The following is a 24,433-nucleotide window of genomic DNA, read 5'->3' as shown; positions in this document are numbered from 1 at the left end:
TCCGAGTGAGGATAGGACCGATCAGGGATAGTGGAGGGAACTTGCGCCTAGAGTCAGAGGATGCAGGGGAGGTCCTTACTGAATACTTTGCTTCAGGATTCACTACTGAGAAGGACCTTGTCGTTTGTGATGGCAGTGTGAAACACTGATATGGTCAAACAGGTTGATAAGGAGGATGTGCTGGAAGTGTTGAAAAACCTAAGAATAGGTAAGTCCCCTAGACCAGATGGGATATACCCAAGGTTACTATGGGAAGTTGCTCTGCCTTTGGCAATGATCTTTGTGTCCTCCATGTTCACTGGAGTAGTGCCAGATAATTGGAGGGTGGTAAATCTTATTCCCTTGTTCAAGAAAGGAATAGGGATAATCCTGGGAAATGCAGTCTTGTGTCAGTGGTGAACAAATTATTGGTGAGGATTTTTGAGACTGGATTCATGATTATTAGGAAAACCGTTTGATTAGAGATAGTCAGCTGACTTTGAAAGTCGGGATATTGACAGGGCTAAAAAGGGATGGATGGAGTATACCCTGGAAGAGTGAAGAATTCACTTTGGAAGGTTGAATTTGAATGCAGATAACTAGGTTAAGGGCAAGATTCTTAGCAGTGTGGAGGAACAGAGGGATCTTAGGGTCCATGTCCATAGATCACTCAAAGTTGCCACCTAAGCAGTTAGGGTTGTTAAGAAGGCAAACTGTGTGTTGGCTTTCATTAACAGGGGGAATTGAGTTTAAGAGCCAGGAGTTTATGCTGTAGCTTTATAAAGACCCCACTTGGAGTACAGAAGAACCTCTATCTGAAAGAAGAGATGGGCAGGCACTATTTCATTCAGACAATTGATTATTCAGTTAATTGGTTCAATGCCTGTCCTCTGGGGCTTGGAGTTTTCTGTTTTTTAAGTTCACTCCCCATTCAGGAGATGACACAGTATCATACCCATGTGTGAGCCCTACACCCCATGCCGCCCACACCACCCCTTCATCCTGCCTGCCCCCCACCCAGTCTTGTCCAACAACGCTGCTTCCCTCCACCCATGTCCCCCAACCCCATCCAACACTGTCCCCTCTCCAGGGCAGCTGGACTGGACACCAACAACAAGGCAGCTCCGGCTGTTGCCTTTTAGGGGGTGAGTCTCCAAATAGAGCGCACACATGGTACGCGCACAACTTCGTACTGCAATGTTTTGACAGGTTCCACCTTTGCCCTGTACAGGAGAGATTATCTGGGGCAGGGGGGTTGAGGGTACACCCCTGTGTAGAACTCTAGGGAAAGTGAGATCAATCATTTGGAGACAGTGCCTGGGCTCCCATCAGTCCAGGACTGTTCACTTGACAACATTTCAGGAAGCAGATGAGTGTTGGAAACACATCTTTGATGCAATGTTTCTATCAGGACTCGAGATCTCCTTCGGGTAATGCAATATTCAGATTATCGAAGTTCCTCTGTATTGTGTTCAGTTCTGGTCACCTCAGGAAGGATGTGGAAGCTTTCGGGAGGATACAGAGAAGACTTAGAAGGATGTTGCCTGGACTGGAGGGCATGCATTCTGAAGTAAGGTTGAGGGAGCTAGGACTTTGCTCATTGGAACGAAGAAGGATGAGAGCTGACTTGATAGAAGTGTACAAGATGATAGGCACAGAGTGGATAGCCAGAGATGTTTTCCCATGGCGGAAATGTCTGTCATGAAGGGGTATAATTTTAAAGTGATTGGAAAATGGTTTAGGGGAGATGTCAAGAACCTACCTCTGACACAGATGGGTGGATGAAATACACTGCCAGCAGTGGTGGTAGGGTCCGATTACATTAGGGACATTTTAAGCAAATAGTGTCATAGAGATGTACAGCATGGAAACAGACCCTTTGGTCCAACTCGTCCATGCTGACCAGATATCCCTACTCCATCTCGTCCCACCTGCCCGTCCCTGGCCCATATCCCTCCAAACCCTCCCTATTCATATACCCATCTAGATGCCTTTTTAAATGTTGCATGGCACCAGCCTCCACCATTTTCTCTGGCAGCTCATTCCATACACGTACCACCCTCTGCGTTTTTAAAAAAAAAAAAAGCTGCCCCTTGGGTCTCTTTTGTATCTTTCCCCTCTCACCCTAAACCTCTGCCCTCTAATTGTGGACTTTCCTACCCCAGGGAAGAGACTTGGTCTATTAACCTATCCATGTCCCTCATGATTTGAAAAACCTCTAAGGTCACCCCTCCGCCTCTGACACTGCAGGGGGATAGGTATATAGATTATAGTAAAATGAAGAGTTAGTTTGATCAGGGTAGGATGAAAGGTTGGCACAAAGAGGGCTGAAGGGCCTGTACTGTGCTATAGTGTTCGATGTTCTAATAACAAATTCCCATCTGAATCTCTGTCCCGCTCCTGTCAAGCATTTCAAATCCAATCACTCCATTCTCTATTTAATCCCTGGTTCCTTTGTCATCTTTAAATCTATGCCTCTTGCTTGTTCCTTCACTCACCCAGAAGTAGTTTTTAAATTTATTCTCCCTTAACAGTTTGGTTTTTTAAATACGCTTCCTTTTGAATCATCACATGGTTATCTCCAGAGCCTCAACATTTCCTAGTCTATCTCAACTTGTTCGTTTTTTTTTAACTCTGATCTCCCCATAAGTCACCCATTGCTCCCTTGACTTACTGACAATCCTGCCTCAAATCTACCGTCAACCACTCCTCATAAACAAAAACTTCACCCTCCAAGCTGAGAATAGTTCACAGGTCAGCGCAACATTGAGGGCCGAAGGGCCTGTTCTACGCTGTATTGTTGTATGTTCTAACTCCTCTCTCCTTGACAAACTGCATCCCCTTTTAGCTTAATTTTTCCTCTCCAAGCCTTGATTACACGGCCTCCTTTTCAAACATGTTGCTCCTTCCCCTTGTGCATGACTGACTCCAATCATGTTTTTGTCTCTGGCATTGTTTTTAAGTGGCTCCTATCAACAAATGTTGAACGGATCAGTCACATGTCATTTATTTTAAATAAGCTCACTTGTAACCGGTTGAGAAATAGTGCTGATTACATTGATCAATAATCTTGATATGGAAGATTGCTGGGGCTTCTAAATACTTACCTGAACCAATCCTCCATGGCTAAGCATCAAAGTAAGAAAATGATTTCCCAGAATCTAGCTAATCAAATGGGTCAGAGAACCAAAATTGCTCAAATCTCAACAGGTCTGGCAGCATCCATGAAGAGAAATCAGTTAATATTTCTGGTCTGGTGACCCTTCTTCAGAACTGATGGTAGCTAGGAAAATGTTGGATTTTATACAGAAGGTGGGGTGAGGGAGGGGGGGAAAGCAGTTAATTATCTCTTTTGGATAGAGGCTAAAGTGCGAGAAGAACAGTTGGACAGACAAACATAGAACATAGAACAATACAGCACAGAACAGGCCCTTCGGCCCACGATGTTGTGCCGAACTTCTAACCTAGATTAAGTACCCATCCATGTACCTATCCAAATGCCGCTTAAAGGTCGCCAATGATTCCGACTCCACCACTCCCATGGGCAGCGCATTCCATGCCCCCACCACTCTCTGGGTAAAGAACCCACCCCTGACATCTCCCCTATACCTTCCACCCTTCACCTTAAATTTATGTCCCCTTGTAACACTCTGTTGTACCTGGGGAAAAAGTTTCTGACTGTCTACTCTATCTATTCCTCTGATCATCTTATAAACCTCTATCAAGTCACCCCTCATCCTTCGCCGTTCCAACGAGAAAAGACCGAGAACTCTCAACCTATCCTCGTACGACTTCCTCTCCATTCCAGGCAACATCCTGGTAAATCTTCTCTGCACCCTCTCCAAAGCTTCCACATCTTTCCTATAGTGAGGCGACCAGAACTGCACACAGTACTCCAACTGTGGCCTAACCAAAGTCCTGTACAGCTGCAACATCACTTCACGACTCTTGAATTCAATCCCTCTGCTAATGAACGATAATACTCCATAGGCCTTCTTACAAACTCTATCCACCTGAGTGGCAACCTTCAAAGATCTATGTACATAGACCCCAAGATCCCTCTGTTCCTCCACCTGACTAAGAACCCTACCATTAACCCTGTATTCCGCATTCTTATTTGTTCTTCCAAAATGGACAACCTCACACTTGGCAGGGTTGAACTCCATCTGCCACTCCTCAGCCCAGCTCTGCATCATATCTAAGTCCCTCTGCAGCCGACAACAGCCCTCCTCACTGTCCACAACTCCACCTATCTTCGTATCATCTGCAAATTTACTGACCCACCCTTCGACTCCCTCATCTAAGTCATTAATAAAAATTACAAACAGCAGAGGACCCAGAACTGATCCCTGCGGAACTCCACTTGTAACTGGGCTCCAGGCTGAGTATTTACCATCTACCACCACTCTCTGCCTTCGACCGGTTAGCCAGTTTTCTATCCAATTGGCCAAATTTTCCTCTATCCCATGCCTCCTGACTTTCCGCATAAGCCTACCATGGGGAACCTTATCAAATGCCTTACTAAAATCCATGTACACTACATCCACTGCTCTTCCCTCATCCACATGCTTGGTCACCTCCTCGAAGAATTCAATAAGACTTGTAAGGCAAGACCTACCCTTCACAAATCCGTGCTGGCTGTCCCTAATCAAGCAGTGTCTTTCCAGATACTCATAAATCCTATCCCTCAGTACCCTTTCCATTACTTTGCCTACCACAGAAGTAAGACTAACAGGCCTGTAATTCCCGGGGTTATCCCTATTCCCTTTTTTGAACAGGGTCACAACATTCGCTACTCTCCAGTCCCCTGGTACCACCCCCTTTGCCAGTGAAGACGAGAAGATCATTGCCAACGGTACTGCAATTTCCTCTCTAGCTTCCCACATAATCCTAGGATATATCCCGTCAGGCCCGGGGGACTTGTCTATCCTCAAGTTGTTCAAAATGTCCAACACATCTTCCTTTCTAACAGGTATCTCTTCTAGCTTACCAGTCCATTTCACACTCTCCTCTTCTACAATACGGTCCCTCTCGTTCGTGAATACTGAAGAGAAGTACTTGTTCAAGACCTCTCCTATCTCTTCCGACTCAATACACAGTCTCCCACTACTGTCCTTGATCGGACCTACCCTCGTTCTCGTCATTCTCTGGTTTCTCACATACGCATAAAATGCCTTGGGGTTATCCTTGATCCTATCCGCCAACGATTTTTCATGCCCTCTCTTAGCTCTCCTAATCCCTTTCTTCAGGTCCCTTCTGGCTATCCTGTATCCCTCCACTGCTCTGTCTGAATCCTGTTTCCTCAACCTTATGTAAGCCTCCTTCTTCCTCTTTACCAGACATTCAACCTCTCTCGTCAACCAAGGCTCCTTCACACGACCATTTCTTTCCTGCCTGATAGGTACATACATATCATGGACACGTCGTATCTGCTCTTTGAAAAAGTTCCACATTTCCACCACATCCTTCCCTGACAGCCTATGCTCCCAACGTATGCTCCTCAAATCCTGCCTTACAGCATCGTAATTTCCCTTCCCCCAATTATAAAATCTACCTTGTTGTGCGCACCTATCTCTCTCCATAACCAAGGTGAAAGTCACAGAATTGTGGTCACCATCACCAAAATGTTCACCCACTAACAAGCCCACCACTTGTCCCGGTTCATTACCGAGTACCAAATCCAATATGGCCTCCCCTCTGGTTGGACAATCTACATACTGCGTTAGAAAAGCTTCCTGGACACACTGCACAAACACCGCCCCATCCAATCTACTTGATCTAAAGAGCTTCCAATCAATATTTGGGAAGTTGAAGTCGCCCATGACTACGACCCTGTGGCTTCTGCACCTTTCCACAATCTGTTTCCCAATCTGTTTCTCCACATCTCTGCTGCTATTGGGGGGCCTATAGTAAACACCCAACAAGGTGACTGCACCTTTCCTATTTCTGACTTCAGCCCATACTACCTCCAGAGGCAGATCCCCCTCAAACTTCCTTTCTGCAGCCGTTATACCATTTCTAATTAGCAATGCCACCCCCCCTCCTTTTTTCCCACCCTCCCTAATCTTACTGAAACACCTGTAACCAGGAACCTCCAACAGCCATTCCTGTCCCACATCTATCCACGTTTCCGTGATGGCCACAACATCGTAGTCCCAGGTACCGATCCACGCCTTAAGTTCACCCACCTTATTTCTGATACTCCTTGCGTTGATGTATACGCACTTGAGCCCATCTCTGTGTCCGCTAGTAGTCCCTGTCAGTGCTACCTTCTCCACAGCCCCCCTACAGTCTTGGGCATCCTGACAAACAGCTAACCTACTTGCTGGACTACAAGTCCGGATCCCATCCCCCTGCCAAATTAGTTTAAACCCCCCTGAAGAGTGCTAGCAAACCTACCCCCCAGGATATTGGTGCCCTTCTGGTTCAGGTGCAACCCGTCCTGTTTGTACAGGTCCCACCTTCCCCAGAATGCAGTCCAATTGTCCAAATATCTGAAGCCCTCCCTCCTACACCAGCCTTGCAGCCATGTGTTCAACTGCACTCTCTCCCTATTCTTTGCCTCACTGTCACGTGGCACCGGCAACAACCCAGAGATGACGACTCTGTCTGTCCTAGCTTTTAGCTTCCAGCCTAACTCCTTGAGCTCTTGAATGACCTCCCCATCCCTCTTCCTACCTATGTCGTTGGTGCCAATGTGCACCACGACTTCTGGCTGCACACCCTCCCCCTTAAGGATTCTGAAGACACGGTCTGAGACGTCTCGGACCCTAGCACCCGGGAGGCAACAAACCATCCGTGAGTCTCGCCCATGTCCACAGAACCGCCTGTCCGTCCCTCTAACTAGAGAGTCCCCTATAACTAGCGCTCTCCTCCTCTCCCCCTTTCCCTTCTGAGTCTCAGAGCCACAGACCCCTTCACTGCAGCTTACACCTGCAACGCTGTCCCCCCCAACAGTTTCCAAAGCTGTATATTTATTTTTTTAGGGGAACGACCACAGGGGAACCCTGCACTGCCTGCTTCTTCCCCTTCCCACCTCTAACTGTTACCCAGCTACCTCTGTTCTCCGGCGTAACTATGTCCCTGTAGCTTCTATCAATCACCCTCTCAGCCTCTCGAATAATCCTCAGTTCATCCAAAAGAAGTAGATAATGATCTGGCGAGGAGTGTGAATAGCTGTTAATGGAGACTGTTGGTGGCTAACAACAATAAGTAGTGTGTAGTGGTAGATTGTGAGATAACAAGGGTGTGTGTGTCCGTCCGTCCGGCGCCGTCTAGCAGCCTGTGCAGTGCGCCGCAGGAGACAGATGTTGGACACAGCATGGGGTGGTGTGACGTGGTAGGCAACCGGACACTTAAGGCCATATGTGTGGACAGAGAGCAGTAAATGCAGTAGACTAAATTGTGAGAAGTGCAGGTAAAGTGCTGCTTCGCCTGGCAGGTGTGTTTGGGTCCTTGGATAGAGTGAGAAAGGAAATGGGGAAGTGTTACACTTTTGGCAACTGCATGGCAAGGTGCCATTGGGCTGTAGGTGCTGTTGGGAGTGGACCAAGGTGTTCTGAAGGGAACTGTCCCTGTGGAAGGCAGACAAGGGAGGGAGGGAGCTAAAAGGTCGAAAAATTGATAAATCTCCTGGCCCAGATGGGCTACATCTGCAGATTCTGAGGGATGTGGTTGAAAAAATAGCTGAGGCGTTGGTTGTAATCTTTCAAAAATCACGAGTCAGGGAAAGTCCCAGATGTTGGAAAATCACTGTTGTAACCCAATTGTTCAAGAAAGGGTCAAGGGGAAAAAAAAGAAGAAAAATTATACGCCAATTAGGCTAACCTCAGTTGTAGGTAAAATTCTAGAATCCATCGTTAAGGATAAGATTTCTATATTCTCATTCTGGGAGTGTGTGGGTAAGTGACGTTGAAATGCCTATCAGCCATGATTGAGTGGCAGGAGTGGACTCGATGGGCTGAGTGGCCTTACTTCCACTCCTATTTCTTATGGTGTTATGGTTCTTATGTGTTTGGAGGTGGCAGAAATGGTGGCTAACTATATTCTGGATATGGATGTTGGTGGGATGGTGGATAAGGACAAGGGGGACCATATTGCTGTTGGGGGGAAAGAGGGTGAGGACAGAAGTGCAGGAGATGGGTTGGACCTAGTTAAAGACTCTGGAAACAATGATGCTGGTGAGTTCTTGGCTGAGTAAGAGGGTGGAGGCTCCCTTGTAGAAGATGGCATCAGAACATGTGCCATGGAGACAGGGGATCTGGGAGAATGGAATAGAGTCTTTTGGAAGCAAGGTGCGCAGATGTGTAGTCCAGGTAACTGGCCAGTCTGTTCCTAGAAATAGAAACAACAGATGTCAAGGAAGGAGGAGTGACAGCTGGACTAAGTCAAAGTGAGGGTGAGGTGGAATTTGAAAGTGAAATCAATTAAACCTTTCCAATTCCAGGTGAGAGAGAGAGCGAGAGAGAGATGCTGTAATCAATGATATCAGAGTTGTGGGTGGGTTTGGAATAGAACTGGAACAAGGAATGTTCCATGTACCTCACAGAGACAGGTGTAACTAGGGTCCATGTGGGTACCCATGGCCACACCTCTGAACTGAAGAAAATGAAGGTGGTAGGTGGGGATGGTTCAGGCCTTCGCTCCAGGAAGATGCAGAGAGCCCTGATACCGTCCTGATAGGGGATGGACATCAGAAGGGTTTATATTTCCATGGAAAAGAGGCAGCAGCTGTACCCTGCAAGTTGGAAATTCCAAAACTGGTGTGAAGTGTCAGGAATTGCAGGTGTATGTAAGTGGGTGGGAACTGGGCTAGGGCAGAAAAGACAACGTCAGTGTGGAACAGATGAGTTCTGTGGGGCAGGAGCAGGTAGGAACAATGGATCTGCCCAGGCAGTCCTGTTAGTAAATTTTCGGAAGCAGGTAGAAGTGAGCGGTGTGCTGTTGGTATGCTATCAACTTGGAGTCAGTGCAGGGGAGACCACCCAATGAATTGAGGTCTATGTCCATTGTTAACACAATGGTCTGATGTTCCATGGTGAGGTCATGGTCTGGGTGAGATGGGAGGAGATACCTGCAAGCTGGCCTTCAGCCTCTGCAATGTAGAGGTCAGTCAGCCAGTTTACAACAAAACCACCTTTTTTGGTAGGCTTAATCACCAAGTCAGGGTTAGATCTGAGTGCATAGAGTGCAGTCAGTTCAGGAGGAGATAGGTTGGAATAAGTTGGGGGGGTAGAGAAAATGAAGTGACCAATGTCATGTTGACCATGTTCAATGAACAGGTCGAGTGCAGCAAAAAGGCCAGAGAAAGGAGTAAAGATGGGTGAAGGGGTCTGTGGGATGGGGAGAGAATTCTTGCCCAAAGATGTGGGTATGGAAGAGTTCGATGTCATGTCATGCCTGAAATTCATGATAGGGGATGCAGCGCGATAGATATGAGACCTTTTACTAAGTATAGAATGCTCCGTATCGGAGTCGAAGTTTAGGAGGAATGGTGATTGTGACTGGAGGTCCTTGGCTTTGCAAGAGTTGGCAGTTACAACCTCCAGAGTCTTGTTGTAACAGTGAGTAATGTTCCTGTCCAAAATCTTTTTTTATTTTTGAGGTGTTTAGATGTTGAATTCTTCCCATTGTTCCACTGAAGAACAGCAGTTGGGTATTCAGAGTCCGAGAGATGTACAGCATGGAACCAGACCCTTCGGTCCAACCTGAACATGCTGACCAGATTTCCCAACCAACCTAGTCCCACCTGCCAACACCTGGCCCATATCCCTCCAAACCCTTCCTATTCATATACCCATCCAAATGCCTTGTAAATGTTGCAATTGTACCAGTCTCCACCACTTCCTCTGGCAGCTCATTCCATACACTTACAACCGTCTGTCTGGAAAAAGTTGCCCCCGAGGTCTCTTTTATATCTTTCCCCTCTCACCCTAAACCTATGCCCTCTAGTTCTGGACTCCCCAACCCCAGGGAAAAGACTTTGTCTATTTATTCTATCCATGCCCCTCATAATTTTGTAAACCTCTATAAGGTCACCCCTCCGCCTCCGACGCTCCAGGGAAAACAGCCCCAGCCTGTTCAGCCTCTCCCTGTAGCTCAGATCCTCCAACCCTGGCAACATCCTTGTAAATCTTTTCTGAACCCTTTCAAGTTTCACAACATCTTTCCGATAGGAAGGAGACCAGAATTGCACACCTGATTTCAACAGTGACCTAACCAATGTCCTGTACAGCCGCAACATGACCTCCCAACTCCTGTACTCAATACTCTGACCAATAAAGGAAAGCATACCAAACGCCGCCTTCACTATTCTATCTACCTGCGACTTCACTTTCATGGAGCTATGAACCTGCACTCCAAGGTTTCTTTGTTCATCAACACTCCCTAGGACCTTGCCATTAAGTGTAGAAGTCCTGCTAAGATTTGCTTTCCCAAAATGCAGCACTTCGCATTTATCTGAATTAAACGCCATCTGCCGTTTCTCAGCCCATTGGCCCATCTGGTCAAGATCTTGTTGTAATCTGAGGTAACCCTCTTCGCTGTCCACTACACCTCCAATTTTGGTGTCCTCTGCAAACTTACTAACTGTACCTCTTATGCTCGCATCCAAATCATTTATGTAAATGACAAAAAGTAGAAGGCCCAGCACTGATCTTTGTGGCACTCCACTGGTCACAGGCCTCCAGTCTGAAAAACAACCCTCCACCACCACCCTGTCTTCTACCTTTGAGCCACTTCCGTACCCAAATGGCAAGTTCTCCCTTTATTCCATGAGATCTAACCTTGCTAATCAGTCTCCCATGGGGAACCTTGTTGAACGCCTTACTGAAGTCCATATAGATCACATCTGCTCTGCCCTCATCAATCTTCTTTGTTACTTCTTCAAAAAACTCAATCAAGTTTGTGAGACATGATTTCCCACACACAAAGCCATGTTGATGACCCTGAATCAGTCCTTGCCTTTCCAAATACATGTACATCCTGTCCCTCAGGATTCCCTCCAACAACTTGCCCACCATTGAGGTCAGGCTCACCAGTCTATAATTCTCTGGCTTGTTTTTACCACCCTTCTTAAACCGTGTCACCACGTTTGCCAACCTCCAGTCTTCTGGCACCTCTACTGTGACTATCAATGATACAAATATCTCAGCAAGAGGTGCAGCAATCACTTCCCTAGCTTCCCACAGAGTTCTCGGGTACACCTGATCAGGTCCTGGGGATTTATCCAATTTAACCGTTTCAAGACATCCAGCACTTCCTCCTCTGTAATCTGGACAGTTTGCAAGTTGTCACCATCTATTTCCCTACAGTCTATATCTTCCATATCCTTCCAATACTGAAAATATTCATTTAGTATCTCCCCCATTTTCTGTGGCTCCACACAAAGGCCGCCTTGCTGATCTTTGAGGGGCCCTATTCTCTCCCTAGTTACCCTTTTGAGTCCTTAATATATTTGTAAAAACCCTTTGGATTCTCCTTAATTGTATTTGCCAAAGCTATCTCATGTCCCCATTTTGCCCTCCTGATTTCCCTCTTAAGTATACTCCTACTTTCTTTGTACTCTTCTAAGGATTCACTTGCTCTATCCTGTGTGTACCTGACATATGCTTCCTTCTTTTTCTTAACCAAACCCTTAATTTCTTTAGTCATCCAGCATTCCCTATACCTACCAGCCTTCCGTTTTCACCCTGACAGAAATATACTTTCTCTGGATTCTTGTTCTCTCATTTTCTGAAGGCTTCTCATTTTCCAACCGTCCCTTTACCTGTGAACATCTGCCTCCAATCAGCTTTCGAAAGTTCTTGCCTAATACCGTCAAAATTGGCCTTTCTCCAGTTTAGAACTACAACTTTTAGATCTGGTCTACCCTTTTACATCACTATTTTAAAACAAATAGAATTATGGTCGCTGGCCCCAAAGTGCTCCCCCACCGACACCTCAGTCACCTGCCCTACCTTATTTCCCAAGAGTAGGTCAAGTATTGCACCTTCTCGAGTAGGTACATCCACATACTGAATCAGAAAATTGTCTTGTACGCACTTAAGAAATTCCTCTCCATCTAAACCTTTAACACTATGGCAGTCCCAGTCGATGTTTGGAAAGTTAAAATCCCCTACCATAACTACCCTATTATCCTTACAGATAGCTGAGATCTCCTTACAAGTTTGTTTCTCAATTTCCCTCTGACTATTAGGGGGTCTATAATACAATCCCAATAAAGTGATCATCCCTTATTTCTCAGTTCCACCGAAATAACTTCCCTGGATGTGTTTCTGGGAATATCTTCCCTCAGCACAGCTGAAATGCTATCCCTTATCAAAAATGCCACTCCCCCTCCTCTCTTGCCTCCCTTTCTATCCTTCCCGTAGCATTTGTATCCTGGAACATTAAGCTGCCAGTCCTGCCCATCCCTGAGCCACATTTCTGTAATTGCTATGATATCCCAGTCATGCCCTGAGTTCATCTGCCTTCCCTGTTAGGCCCCTTGCATTGAAATAAATGCAGTTTAATGTATTAGTCCTTCACTGTCCCTGCCTGCCCTGTTTGTTCGACTCACGTCTGTTCTCAGCTGTACCCGTCTCAGGTCGATCTCTTTCCTCATTATCTCCCTGGGTCTCACTGCCCCCGCCCCCCCCCCCCCCCCCCCCCCCTGCCCACACCTTACTAGTTTAAATCTTCCCTAGCAGTTCTAGCAAATTTCCCTGCCAGTATATTAGTCCCCTACCAATTCAGGTGCAATCCATCCTTCTTGTACAGGTCACTTCTACCCCAAAAGAGATTCCAATGATCCAAAAATGTGAATCCTTCTCCCATACACCAGCTCCTCAGCTATGCATTCATCTGCTCTATTTTCCTATTCCTGCCCTCACTAGCTCGTAGCACTGGGAGTAATCCAGATATTACTACCCTTGAGGACCTCCTTTTTTAAATTTCTGCCTAACTCTCTGTAATCTCCCTTCAGAATCTCAACCTTTTCCCTTCCAATATCGTTGGTTCCAATGAGGACAATGGCCTCCTGCTGGCCCCTCGCCCCCATGGGAACATTCTGCATCCTCTGAGACATCCTTGATCCTGGCACCAGGGAAACAACACACCATTCTGCTTTTTCTCTGCTGGCCACAGAAACGTCTATCTCTACCTCGGACTACAGAATCCCCTAACACAATTGATGTCTTGGAAGCCGACGTACCCCTCGTTGCATTAGAGCCAGTCGCAACACCAGAAACTTGGCTGTTTGTGCTACGTTCCCCTGAGAATCCATCACCCCCCTACATGTTACAAAACAGCATACCTGTTTGAAATGGGTATATCACAAAAGACTCCTGCCCTAGGTGCCAACCTCTCTCTCCCTTCCTGGAGTTAACCCATCTATGTGAATGTATCTGAGACTTGCGCCCCCTCCCCCCCCCACCCCGCCTCCTATAAACTACCATCCATCACATACAGTTGCTGTTGCAATTTCCTCATCGCTTCTATCTGTCTCTCCAACCGATCCACTCAATCTGATAAGATTCGCATCCAACAGCATTTATGGCAGATATAATCCACAGTAACCCTTAAACTCTCTTTAAACTCCCACATCTAACAAGAAGTACATATCACTGCAAAGGCCACTTTTGCTCCTTCACAATCTACCGACCCAGAAAATAAGTCTTCTTCCTCTACAAACACTGCCCCAGGTTAAATTAATAGCTATGGCTTATATTTTAAGTTTAATGAAGAAACTTGTCTCCAAAAACACACAGAATCCACTATACTCACTACTGCAGCCTTTCTCTTGGACAGACTTAAAACAACAATTAACTTATCTGATTCTGTGCTGTGAACTTTGCCAACAGTTCCTCCAAGATTAGTTGTGAATTTCACTGTCTGTTAATTTTCCCAGATCCCTCTGGTTTATTTTCTTTTTGTTTGTTCTCTTTTTTTTTTTTTTTTTGCCCCAACCACCCAGTTGGAGTGAGGGGTGAACTTGAGTGAGGGTTGGTGGGAAAAGAGTTAACAAATTTTGAGTAGTAATAACCTATTTCTATTCTTCCTTCAGAGTGCCTGATGATTATCAAAGTAAACGTTCATTGGGATCTGTGGAGGCCCTGGAGGAGAACCCAAGAAACCCCCATCAAATATTGATTGGATATAGCAGAGGCCTTATCATATTGTGGGATTTGCAGACTAGTGAAGCAACACATCAGTTTTTGGGAGATCTGGTATGGTTTTCTTTGCATAATCTGTTCTGAGAATATGGATGGACTGGGAGCTGTGAACTACTCTTTGAGTACTTGGTGATCTTATCTGTTTGCCATCCACAGCAGCTGGAGAGTGTGACCTGGCAGAGGGATGGACGGCAGATCATCAGCTCCCACAGTGATGGTAGCTACTGCCAATGGCCAGTATCAAACAATGATCGATCACCACAGCCTTTCGAAAACAAAGTGCCTTATGGTCAGTATGATCCTGTGGAATAATGTACTTATGCCGAAAGCCAACAAGGAGATTGCCTAAAAATATGAACTGGAAAGCTTAGTGGACAGGAAAACCTGAAGTTGGCCAGATTACTGCATGCCCTGAGCAATGTGTCCTGCCTTTTCTTAAAGGAATTACTTGTCCAGTTCATTGATATTTGTCTGCAGTCTACTAACTCAGGACAGACCAGGGCAGAGGCTAGTGGAAGACAGGCTGAGGAAATGCAGACGAGTAAAAGAATTGCTTGTTACTATTGGAACTAAACGTGAATTAAGACATTATAAACAATTTCACAAACTGTGTATTTGACCTGGCTTATGGTAAATATCGCCGTGGGATGTGCAGAAACCAAGATATTCAGCTCCCATGTGATCTCTGGACTCCAGATCTGTTACTAAGCTTCTTTCTACTTTCTTGTCCACAGGTCCTTTCCCTTGCAAAGCAATTCCAAAGATTCTTTGGCTTACAACCAAGCAAAGGTAGGTTGCTGCTGTTTGTCAAGCTTTGTGCAGTGTACAACATGAGTACAGAGGACTGGTAAAGGCCAGTAGCCTGGAATAAGAAGGATGTGCGGATAGAAGTAAGAAAGCGGGAATGAAGCAGTCTGTTCAAGTTAAGAATGCTTTTACATCAAGGCATATTGTGGTAAATAAGTAAGCTGCAGACTTGGGTTCTGCATTGTAGCAGCAGAAACCTGGATTAAAGAAAATTGCAAACTTAGTCTTGTAGCCAGGAATTTTGTGAAGGGAAAATAACAGTTGGCAATATTTAATCAAGCTATTATACTGTTGGACAGGATGGTTTGAGGGATAAATGACAGTTTCTTTGACTGTAATTAAGGACAATCAAGGGAGATACTACAATACTGACTGGATGCATGCTACTGCCCACACAATAGTGAGGAAAGAAAGGTGAAGGGGCAAAACAGTTGCAAGAATGAAAATAATTTCAACTTTTCTTGTCCAAAGAGAATGGGATAGTAATGGTAAAGGGAAAAGGAGCAATGTTCCTGAAGGTATGCAAGATAACTTTTCTTGGTGCTTAAGTGGAAGGTATGGCCTTAGATCTCATTCTAGGGAATGAAGTTGGATGAATGATTAATGTTTCAGTTGGGGAACAATTATCTCAGTGTTCATAATACTTATGGGCAAAGAATGAGCTAGTTTAAAAGCTCTTAACTGGGAATGGAAGCTTCAGTGAACTGAGGGCATCTGATCGAATGCATTGCAAGCAAAATTTGATCAGTAAACAATAATTGAATAATGGGAGGCCTTAAAGAAGAGAGCTCTTGGACAGCGTATACATGTTGCTGTGGTTGGGATGTGGGGAGAATAATCAAACGTGGTTGAAATGAGGTCAAAATAAGATGGGAGCTTTTGACGATTAAGTCCAAAATCCATTAGTGAACCAAGATAAATAAAGGATTTTTCCAAATGAAATAGGAAAACAATGACAATAAGTTAGTGTCTCGTGTAAAAAGGAACAGTTTTTTTTTAAATGTAAATGCTAGAAAAGCAATTAGAGATGATTTTAACGGTCATTAAAGCTGAACAGGTTGGTTTTGGAGATGCTCGACTTGGCTAAAATACCAAGTGAAGACTTTAGATCTGCTGTTACTGAAGAGGATGCTGATAATGTAGCAGTAAAAGGGATGGTTGTAAATAGAATAAAAATAGATAGAAGATCAAACTGTCAGTCTTCAGCTGGTATGCCCCTGTACGTGGAAGCGAAACCTCCTAGTCTTCTCGGTATGGAAATCGTGGAAGTTATGCTTGCAGGGTTCCAATTCTCCAAGCATGGGATTGTGCCATAAGACTGGAAGATTGCAAATGTTCTACTGTTTTTTTTTTTGAAGTATGATGAGAAGGACAAACCTGGCAATTAAATGACCAGCCAGGCAACTACAGGTAGCAGAGGAGACAGTTGGGACAAATTTTAATTGATGTTTTGGTAAGGTGTGGGCTAACAAATACAAGCCAGTGCTAGTTTGTTGAAAACAAACTGTTTGAGCTTATTTGACTTCTTTTGAAGTGATATACAAAGTTACTGTATATTGTAATAGGTGTTTTGGTGAAGTTTCGCTTAATAGATTTGTTTGTAAATGTGATGTCTGTGGGATTAAAGTAACATGAGCAGTTTGGATACAAAATTTACCGAAGGATGAGGAGGATGCTGGGTTGGTGTGATTTAACCTCTGTTGGGTTTTACTTTGAAACCTGTGATATTCTTTTAGACCTGTCTTTGTATCTGTTGTGCTTGAAGCATTGGAGAAGATTTCAACAAGTGGGAATGTTGTCTTTCTGCAGGACTCCTTTCATCATCTTCAAAGGAGGGATGCCTCGGGCCAGCTATGGTGACCGACATTGTATCTCTGTCCTACATGGCTCCAAGCAGATTGCGTTTGACTTCACTTCTCGGGTCATTGATTTCTTTGTTGTTGATGAGGGTGAATCCAAATCTGGTAAATATGTTAAGTGTTTGTCCCTTTTTTTTTAAGTTGTGAAAACTAACATATTTGTCAACAAAAATAAATGATACATGATCCATGTATTCTTGTTGCCACCAATCTTGTGTATTTATGCACTCTCACTAATGTTGCTCTGCCACTGTTTCTGAGCAAGAGCCTGTAAATCAACAATGTGTATACAAACCTTCTTAAGTCAAAAATTGAACCATACAGATCAAGCACCTGACACAATTTTCTGCAATGCAACTTTAAGATGGTGAACTTTTTCTGTACCAGGTGATGTTTAATGAGGAACTTGGACTTCGCTCTGTATCTAGCTCCACATTGTACCTGCATTGGGAATGTTTGTTGATTTCTGATGTTTTTAAGTAATTAGCTTTGAGATTCAATTTAGTAGATGCTGAGCTAATCATAAGTTTCAAAATCACACTTGGCAGTTTCTGCTGTATCATTCGGTTCCAACTTTTATTATACTTAGAAAACTTAGAATTGATTTGATATTTCATGAGGAGAAAGTGAGGGCTGCAGATGCTGGAAATCAGAGCTGAAAATGTGTTGCTGGAAAAGCGCAGCAGGTCAGGCAGCATCCAGGGAACAGGAGAATCAACGTTTCGGGCATGAGCCCTTCTTCAGGATTGAGGAAAGTGTGTCCATCAGGCTAAGATAAAATGTAGGGAGGAGGGACTTGGGGGAGGGGCGTTGGAAATGCAATAGGTGGAGGGAGGTCAAGGTGAGGGTGATAGGCCGGGTGGGGTGGGGGCGGAGAGGTCAGGAAGAAGATTGCAGGTTAGGAAGGCGGTGCTGAGTTGAGGGATTTGACTGAGACAAGGTGGGTGGATGGGGAAATGAGGAAACTGGACAAGTCTGAGTTCATCCCTTGTGGTTGGAGGGTTCCCAGGCAGAAGATGAGGCGCTCTTCCTCCAACCTCTGACGATGGAGGAGTCCAAGGACCTGCATGTCCTTGGTGGAGTGGGAGGGGGAGTTAAAGTGTTGGGCTACGGGGTGGTTGGGTTGGTTGGTCGGTCCGGGTGTCCCAGAGGTGTTCTCTGAAACGTTCTCTGAAAGTAGGCGGCCTGTCTCCCCAATATAGAGGAGGCCACATCGGGTGCAGCGGATGCAATAGATGATGTGTGTGGAGGTGCAGGTGAATTTGTAGCGGATATGGAAGTGTCCCTTGGGGCCTTGGAGGGAAGTAAGGGGGGGGGAGGTGTGGGCGCAAGTTTTGCATTTCTTGCGGTTGCAGGGGAAGGTGCCGGGGGTGGGGGGTGTGGACCTGACGAGTGAGTCACGGAGGGAGTGGTCTTTCTGGAACGCCGATAGGGGAGGGGAGGGAAATCTATCCCTGGTGGTGGGGTCCGCCCGGTGGTGGTGGAAATGACGGCGGATGATACGCTGTACACTGAGGTTGGTGGGGTGGTAGGTGATGGCGGTTGGAGGGGGGGGGAGGTTAAGGGCGGAGAAGCGGGAAGTGGAAGAGATGCGATGGAGGGCATCGTGGACTACGTCTGGCGGGAAATTGCGGTCCTTGAAGAAGGAGGCCATCTGGGTTGTACGGTTTTGGAACTGGTCCTCCTGAGAGCAGGTGCAGCGGAGACTAAGGAATTGGGAATATGGGATGGCGTTTTTACGGGGGTAGGGTGGGAGGAGGTGTAGTCTAGGTAGCTGTGGGAGTCGGTCGGTTTATAGTAAATGTCCGTGTCGATTCGGTCACCCGATTTTCATGAGGTGATTATAGCTTCCTTACAGGAAGCTGCTGACTGTTAGCACCCTTTAGTTCACCCATCATTATTTCCTGTGGTTTAAAAATCGCATTTAGTTTGACTGCTTACATTACTGAAATGTACCATTTTGGGTTGAGTCATGCATACTTGAAGGGGTTCTAGTAATGTTGAGAGAGTATTTGTGTGTTTTGTTATGGCTCCTTCATGACCTTGGGCTGAAAGATATAATCAAAAATCTCAGCAGAAGGAAGATGGTGCAGGTTAATCACCAAAAATCTGCACCAAGAGGCCTCTGATGGGCCTGGCTTGTGGGTTTATCTCAGGCTGCTGTTTTTTGTTTTGAGGTTACTTGCATGATGGTCACTGATTTTTGGGATTTTAAAAAGTGGCTTTCAGTAATTGGGTAAAAAGTGCACCAGGTAATTCATCAGCCAGACTAATTCCTACACCAGACACTGAATTCCTGCATGCCATCAATTCAGAATGAAAATGTCAGGCTGGCTCAGAGATTAGATCATTGGTCACATTTGATTATTATATTTATATATACCAGTAGTGATGTTAATCTACATATGTTGTGATCAGCAATGCTGGATAGTTAAATGTGAATGGTATGGCTTCACTTGATAATGTAATTTGTGGAGCAATGTCTGCACTGATGTGTGCCCTGAATTTAATCCTTTTTGTTTCTCCTAGATTGTGATGAGCCAAGTGCATTGCTTGTCCTAGCAGAGGAAGAACTGGTAGCAATTGACTTAAAGACCCCTTCATGGCCAGTGATTCAGTCACCATACCTGATACCCCTCCACTGCTCAGCAATTACATGTTCCCACCATGTATCCAACATCCCCGTTAAACTCTGGGAGAGAATCATTGCTGCTGGCAACAAACAGACCTCTCACTACTCCACTAAGGTACAGTTCCAAAACACACACATTTGGAACTAAAGGGGTTTGTATTTGAGTAAGTCCAGGCCTTTTTCGGAGGGGGGGGGGCGGCAGGGAGGAAAGAAAGCTTTTCCACTGAAGCATTTAGTTGAAATTGCAAGGTACTATCTGTTCGTGAAGTTTCACAATTAAGAGCAGCAGGTAACTTGTGGCCATGTGCTTCACAAGAGTGTATGGAGACTCTCCAATGCCAGTCACTGAACATGTTAGATATGAGTAATTAACCAAAGATAGGTCAAAGGTAGAAATTGAGAAACCTTTTAAATGGGGATAAAGGGTTAGAGATAATTTTCAAAACTTTGGGGATATACAAGGAAACTATTCGAATGAAGAGGTTGAAAGACTGCATAAAATGGCAAGTGGGAGCTGGCGTGTGTACTATGTAATGTTGCATCTTTTCATGCATTGGGATGTCTCTCTAACCTGCTGTAATTAATGCATTGCAACATCAAGCAGAAACACCGATGTGACTTTTCAAAGTTAATAAATTTAATGACCAGGGTAAAGAACACTCTGCTGTGAAGGAAGATGCTGCGCACGTGTGGAAGCATAGTTCATTCTTCCTACGTTCTTAACAGTGCTTTGAATCCAACACATGATTATTTGCTTATTGTTTGAAGTGACTGGTAACATGTTGTTTCCACAGCCATGGCCAATTGATGGAGGGTACAGCACCGTCTCTGAGCCCCCACAGAGAGATCTGCTCCTCACTGGGTAAGGGCAGTCTGTCTTCACAGCTTGTTGCTTAATTCAGTTAGTAGGTGCTCAATCTTTATAACCAAGATTGTGATGAGCATCTTGTGACCCACAGATGTCTACTTGCTGTATTCGTCTGACATTCAATTAGTGTAGTTGTTAGTGAACCACAGGATCCTAAAAAATCAGATAACAAATGTGATCGTTTTTAAAAAAAAGAGTAGTTGGTGACGAGTGTTTAAATAAGAACACACTGACCTGGCTCCTTCGTATACCTTTCCACCAGATTTTTAAAAAAATATATCTAACTGGTCTACCAGTGGATGGGGCCTCTGTTAATGTCACACTCTCAAGATAGCACCTCCCTGAGAGAAAGCAATTCTGCCCTGGCCTAAATTGAATTGTATGAGACTTCTGTAGTCAAAATTGCAAACCCTGTACTTTGAGGAGAAATTGGCACTTCAATAGTTTGTTAGTTAACAGAAACCAGCAGTGCCCTGAACTGTTTCCTGCCTTAACTTGAAACTTGTTTGTAAACTTCAAGAATCTTTTAGGGCTTTTCAGGGGAAAAACACAAGCAGCTGTAATTTCCATATCATACAAGTCAACACAGATTGTGAGATGTGTCCACTTTCCTGCTTTCTGGTTATATGGTTTTTAGTTTCAAATGTCTTTTTCTGTTTAACATTATTTTCCATTCATTCCAATTTTGATGCGTTGGATATGATGAAAGAACAGTGCAAAGTCTGCCAGAAACTGCCTTGGCACACTGCGAGGGATATTTAACCTGATTTCCATCCAGCATTCTCTTTCGGCTCAAGAATGCATATCAAGTAGTCTTTCTAGAGGACAGCGGTTTTAAAATCTTAAAGAGACAAAGGCACAAAGCTAAGCCTCAGTGTGATAACGCCAGGAGAAATAGTGACTAGTTGGTTTGGGGGAGGCTGTCAAAGGGATCCTTGACTCGCAATATAGGACATAGTGACCCTGTGTTGATGCTCGTTCTTTTCTCAATGAGAAGCTACAGGCAAGACACAAAGCTAAGAGTTCTGTCATACAGGGTTGATCATGGCATCTTCACAACCAATGAGAAGCTGAGGTATACTTCATCCTAGCAGCAATTTATAGAAAATGGGGCATCAATTAGAAGTTGGATAAATTTCTTTGGGGTAAAGACAAAATACTGTCAAGCTGGAAATCTGAAACAGTAAATGCTGGTAAAGCTCTGCTCTGGCAGAAACAACTGTGTTGACATTGAGTTCAGTATGACTTTATTTTTGAAAAATAAACATTTACCTTCCCTGTATCTTTTTTGACTTCTGAAGAGTCACACTAGACTTGACATGAGATTTGGAGCTTTGCTTTTTAGGCAGCCCAGTTGTATGGCCCTGAGATGGATGTCACAACTGAGGGTCTTAATAATTACTTAGTCTGAGCTGTAATTTTTCAAAGCTTTCCTCCAATCTCGAGATTAGATTAGTTTCACAACAGAACAGGGTGGACGTTCCTGTCAATGATCCCCACTTTCTCTTCTGGTTTTGTTTGTTTTTCATTGCAGACATGAAGATGGGACAGTTCGTTTCTGGGATGCCTCTGGAGTCTGCCTGAAGCCTCTTTATAAACTCGGCACAGTTGGTGTATTTGTCACTGATGCAGATCACAATGACAACCTGAATCAGTCTGGGGAAGATGAATGGCCACCCTTGCGGAAGGTAAGTGGCTGTATATCAGTACTGAAATATGAAGTTTACATAATTGGTGATTGGCAACATAGAGCCAGGGATCTGAATCTTATGGGAAGTATGGGTGAGAGGAGACCTGGATAACTGTTCAGGCCGAACACTAACTGCCAGCATATAATTCACTATATTCTTCCATGTGATGTCAAACTCATGCAGATCATTCTGTTTGAAAATAGTTTAGCCTTCAAACAGTGTATTTAGTATTGACTCACTGTCAAACTTTTTCTTTTTGTATCGGTGATTATGGATTCAAACACCATTCCTAAACAGCTAAAACAGGTTTATGAAGCAGTGTATTGCTGAGGGAGTGTTGCACTGTTAGAGCTGCCATATTTTGAATGGATATTAAACTGAGGTCTCAGCTGTCCCTTCTTGCCACTACTGGGGGAATGCAAAGGTAGAGGAGAACAAAGTTTGAACCAAATGACCTTCAATTCATTCTGAAGTTATTTATGCAGTGTGTCTCAGGAGGAGTTGAGGGCAGTGTTAACAGTCCTGAATGGGAGGATGTTAGAGATGTCTGAAAACTAATGTTTGTCTGTCAACTTCTTAGCCAATTATTGTGCACTAGTTATAAGATCAAAGTTTCAGTAAAATCTACCTATATTTCCTGTCCATGAATTTGTAGGTCATTGATGTATTTTTAAAATTTTCAGTACGTTTGTCCTTCTCATTTTTAATATTAGTCTGAGTCCTTGACATTTGCTTCCAATTCTTCTGCTGAGAATGTGTTCCCCCAACAAAGCTGCATTTCAGACTGCTGGGATTCTGAACTGAGATCAGATCTCAATAGCAGGCTTGCTCAGATTTAATTAAGGTTTTGACCTGGTTCTGTTCTACAAGGATTTTCTTTTCATGTTGTGTTTCTGCAGGTGGGCTCCTTTGATCCATACAGTGATGACCCCAGGCTGGGAATCCAAAAGATTCACTTGTGCAAGTATAGCAGTCACTTAACTGTGGCGGGCACTGCAGGACAGGTGAGTTGAGGAGCATTGTGCTTTGAAACAAGTGGTGAGGAGTCCTGAACGTTCTCTCTGACCACTCCCTCCCCTGCCCCAAAATGCATGTGCAGTGAATTGCTGATCCCTTCTCCAGGGAGCAGCTAATTTCTAAAAGGTAATATAGTGCTACTTTTCTTTAACAGCAGAAAATGTGAATTTAATCTTGAAATAAACACTACAAATGGTTCTGCCTCTTGTTTCGTTAACGTTACTTCACTGTAACTTGATTGATGAATTGGGGACACTGTTTCTGAAGCGTGAACTTGTTGAAACCTGTATTGACTATAATTCTATTCCATCGCCAACACTCTAACCGCTGTTTCTAAAGCGTGATTTTTCTATAATGTGGAGTTGCACAACACAACCATTGTGTTTAAGAAGAACTAACTGTATTAAGGTGATTTTCTTGTCCCGAGTCAATTTCTGAAAAGTAAGATATTCAGGCTGTAAAGGCACAGCAAAATGTTACTGGAGGCAACGTTCTGTTTGTGACATTAGATCAAAATGTCGGTGAAATAATTCTGTCATTCCCTTAGTGGCTGTCAGTGTCTTTGTTAATTATGCATTTTTTTCGCCCGAGCAGGTTTTGGTGTTGGAGTTGAATGATGAAGCTGCTGATCAGGAAGTGGCCTGTACACTTGTTGACATCTTGCAGGACCAGGATACTTTTAAGTGGAAAGGGCATGAGCGCCTGAACCCACGTGAGGAGCCTGTCCACTTCTCCCCAGGCTTCCAACCATTTGTGCTAGTGCAATGTCAGCCCCCAGCTGTTGTAACATCACTTGCCCTACATTCTGAATGGAAACTAGTGACTTTTGGCACAAGTCATGGCTTTGGGCTCTATGACTACCAGCAAAAACGCACCGTTGTGGTGAGGTCAGTTCAAAGATTGTCCATTTGGTGTGCTTGGATTCTGTGATCAGATCAGTGTTAGTGCATTTAGTCTGGCGTCTGCATGTGTACAGTTCCAGATTATTGGTTTGAGAATTTGGGCCCCTGCAATAGTTTGTCAATGTTTTTGTGAGAGATGCATCTAAGATTACACTTTTATAATGTACCGCACGGTAACTGACAATTCCAGCATTTATGTTCTCAAATCTAATTTATCCTCCTCCTTTACCACTGATTGTATTCCCTCCCTTCTAACTTTGTCCTCTATTCATCTACATTATTCACCTCAACCAGTCCCTGTATTTCCATCACACTGAGTAATTTTTTTTTCTTTAATTCCTGACTGGATTTATTAGTGACCACTTTTTATAAAACAGCCCCAGCCTGTTCAGCCTCTCCCCATAGCTCAAATCCTCCAACCCTGACAACATTCTTGTAAATCTTTTCTGATTCCTTTCAAGTTTCACAACATCTTTCCGATAGGAAGGAGACCAGATGATTGTATGCAATATTCCAACAGTGGCC

At 44.5% G+C, this 24,433-nt stretch overlaps 1 protein-coding gene across 5 annotated transcripts in view; it reads left to right on the top strand.

Annotated features, from left to right (window-relative positions):
- The window catches only part of llgl2 (LLGL scribble cell polarity complex component 2), a 106,480-nt gene that overhangs the window by 54,725 nt on the left and 27,322 nt on the right, over positions 1 to 24,433 (top strand). For 4 of the 5 annotated variants that reach the window (XM_088000514.1, XM_043714552.2, XM_088000512.1 and 1 more), the window contains exons 8-16: positions 14,024 to 14,186; positions 14,289 to 14,421; positions 14,867 to 14,921; positions 16,749 to 16,903; positions 19,328 to 19,545; positions 20,225 to 20,292; positions 21,833 to 21,986; positions 22,889 to 22,993; positions 23,601 to 23,893. In XM_088000514.1, the coding sequence (XP_087856640.1) occupies positions 14,024 to 14,186; positions 14,289 to 14,421; positions 14,867 to 14,921; positions 16,749 to 16,903; positions 19,328 to 19,545; positions 20,225 to 20,292; positions 21,833 to 21,986; positions 22,889 to 22,993; positions 23,601 to 23,893 (1,344 nt within the window). The remainder of the gene's footprint in view (positions 1 to 14,023; positions 14,187 to 14,288; positions 14,422 to 14,866; positions 14,922 to 16,748; positions 16,904 to 19,327; positions 19,546 to 20,224; positions 20,293 to 21,832; positions 21,987 to 22,888; positions 22,994 to 23,600; positions 23,894 to 24,433) is intronic. The other variant, XM_043714553.2, reaches the window with a different exon arrangement.

The sequence above is a fragment of the Chiloscyllium plagiosum genome, unplaced genomic scaffold, assembly GCF_037043375.1.
Source record: "Chiloscyllium plagiosum isolate Xiang-an unplaced genomic scaffold, Cpla_swu_hap1 HiC_scaffold_25, whole genome shotgun sequence".
Taxonomy (NCBI): Eukaryota; Metazoa; Chordata; class Chondrichthyes; order Orectolobiformes; family Hemiscylliidae; genus Chiloscyllium; species Chiloscyllium plagiosum.
Note: the sequence above shows the minus strand (reverse complement) of the source record. Positions and strands in the feature narration are given on the sequence as shown.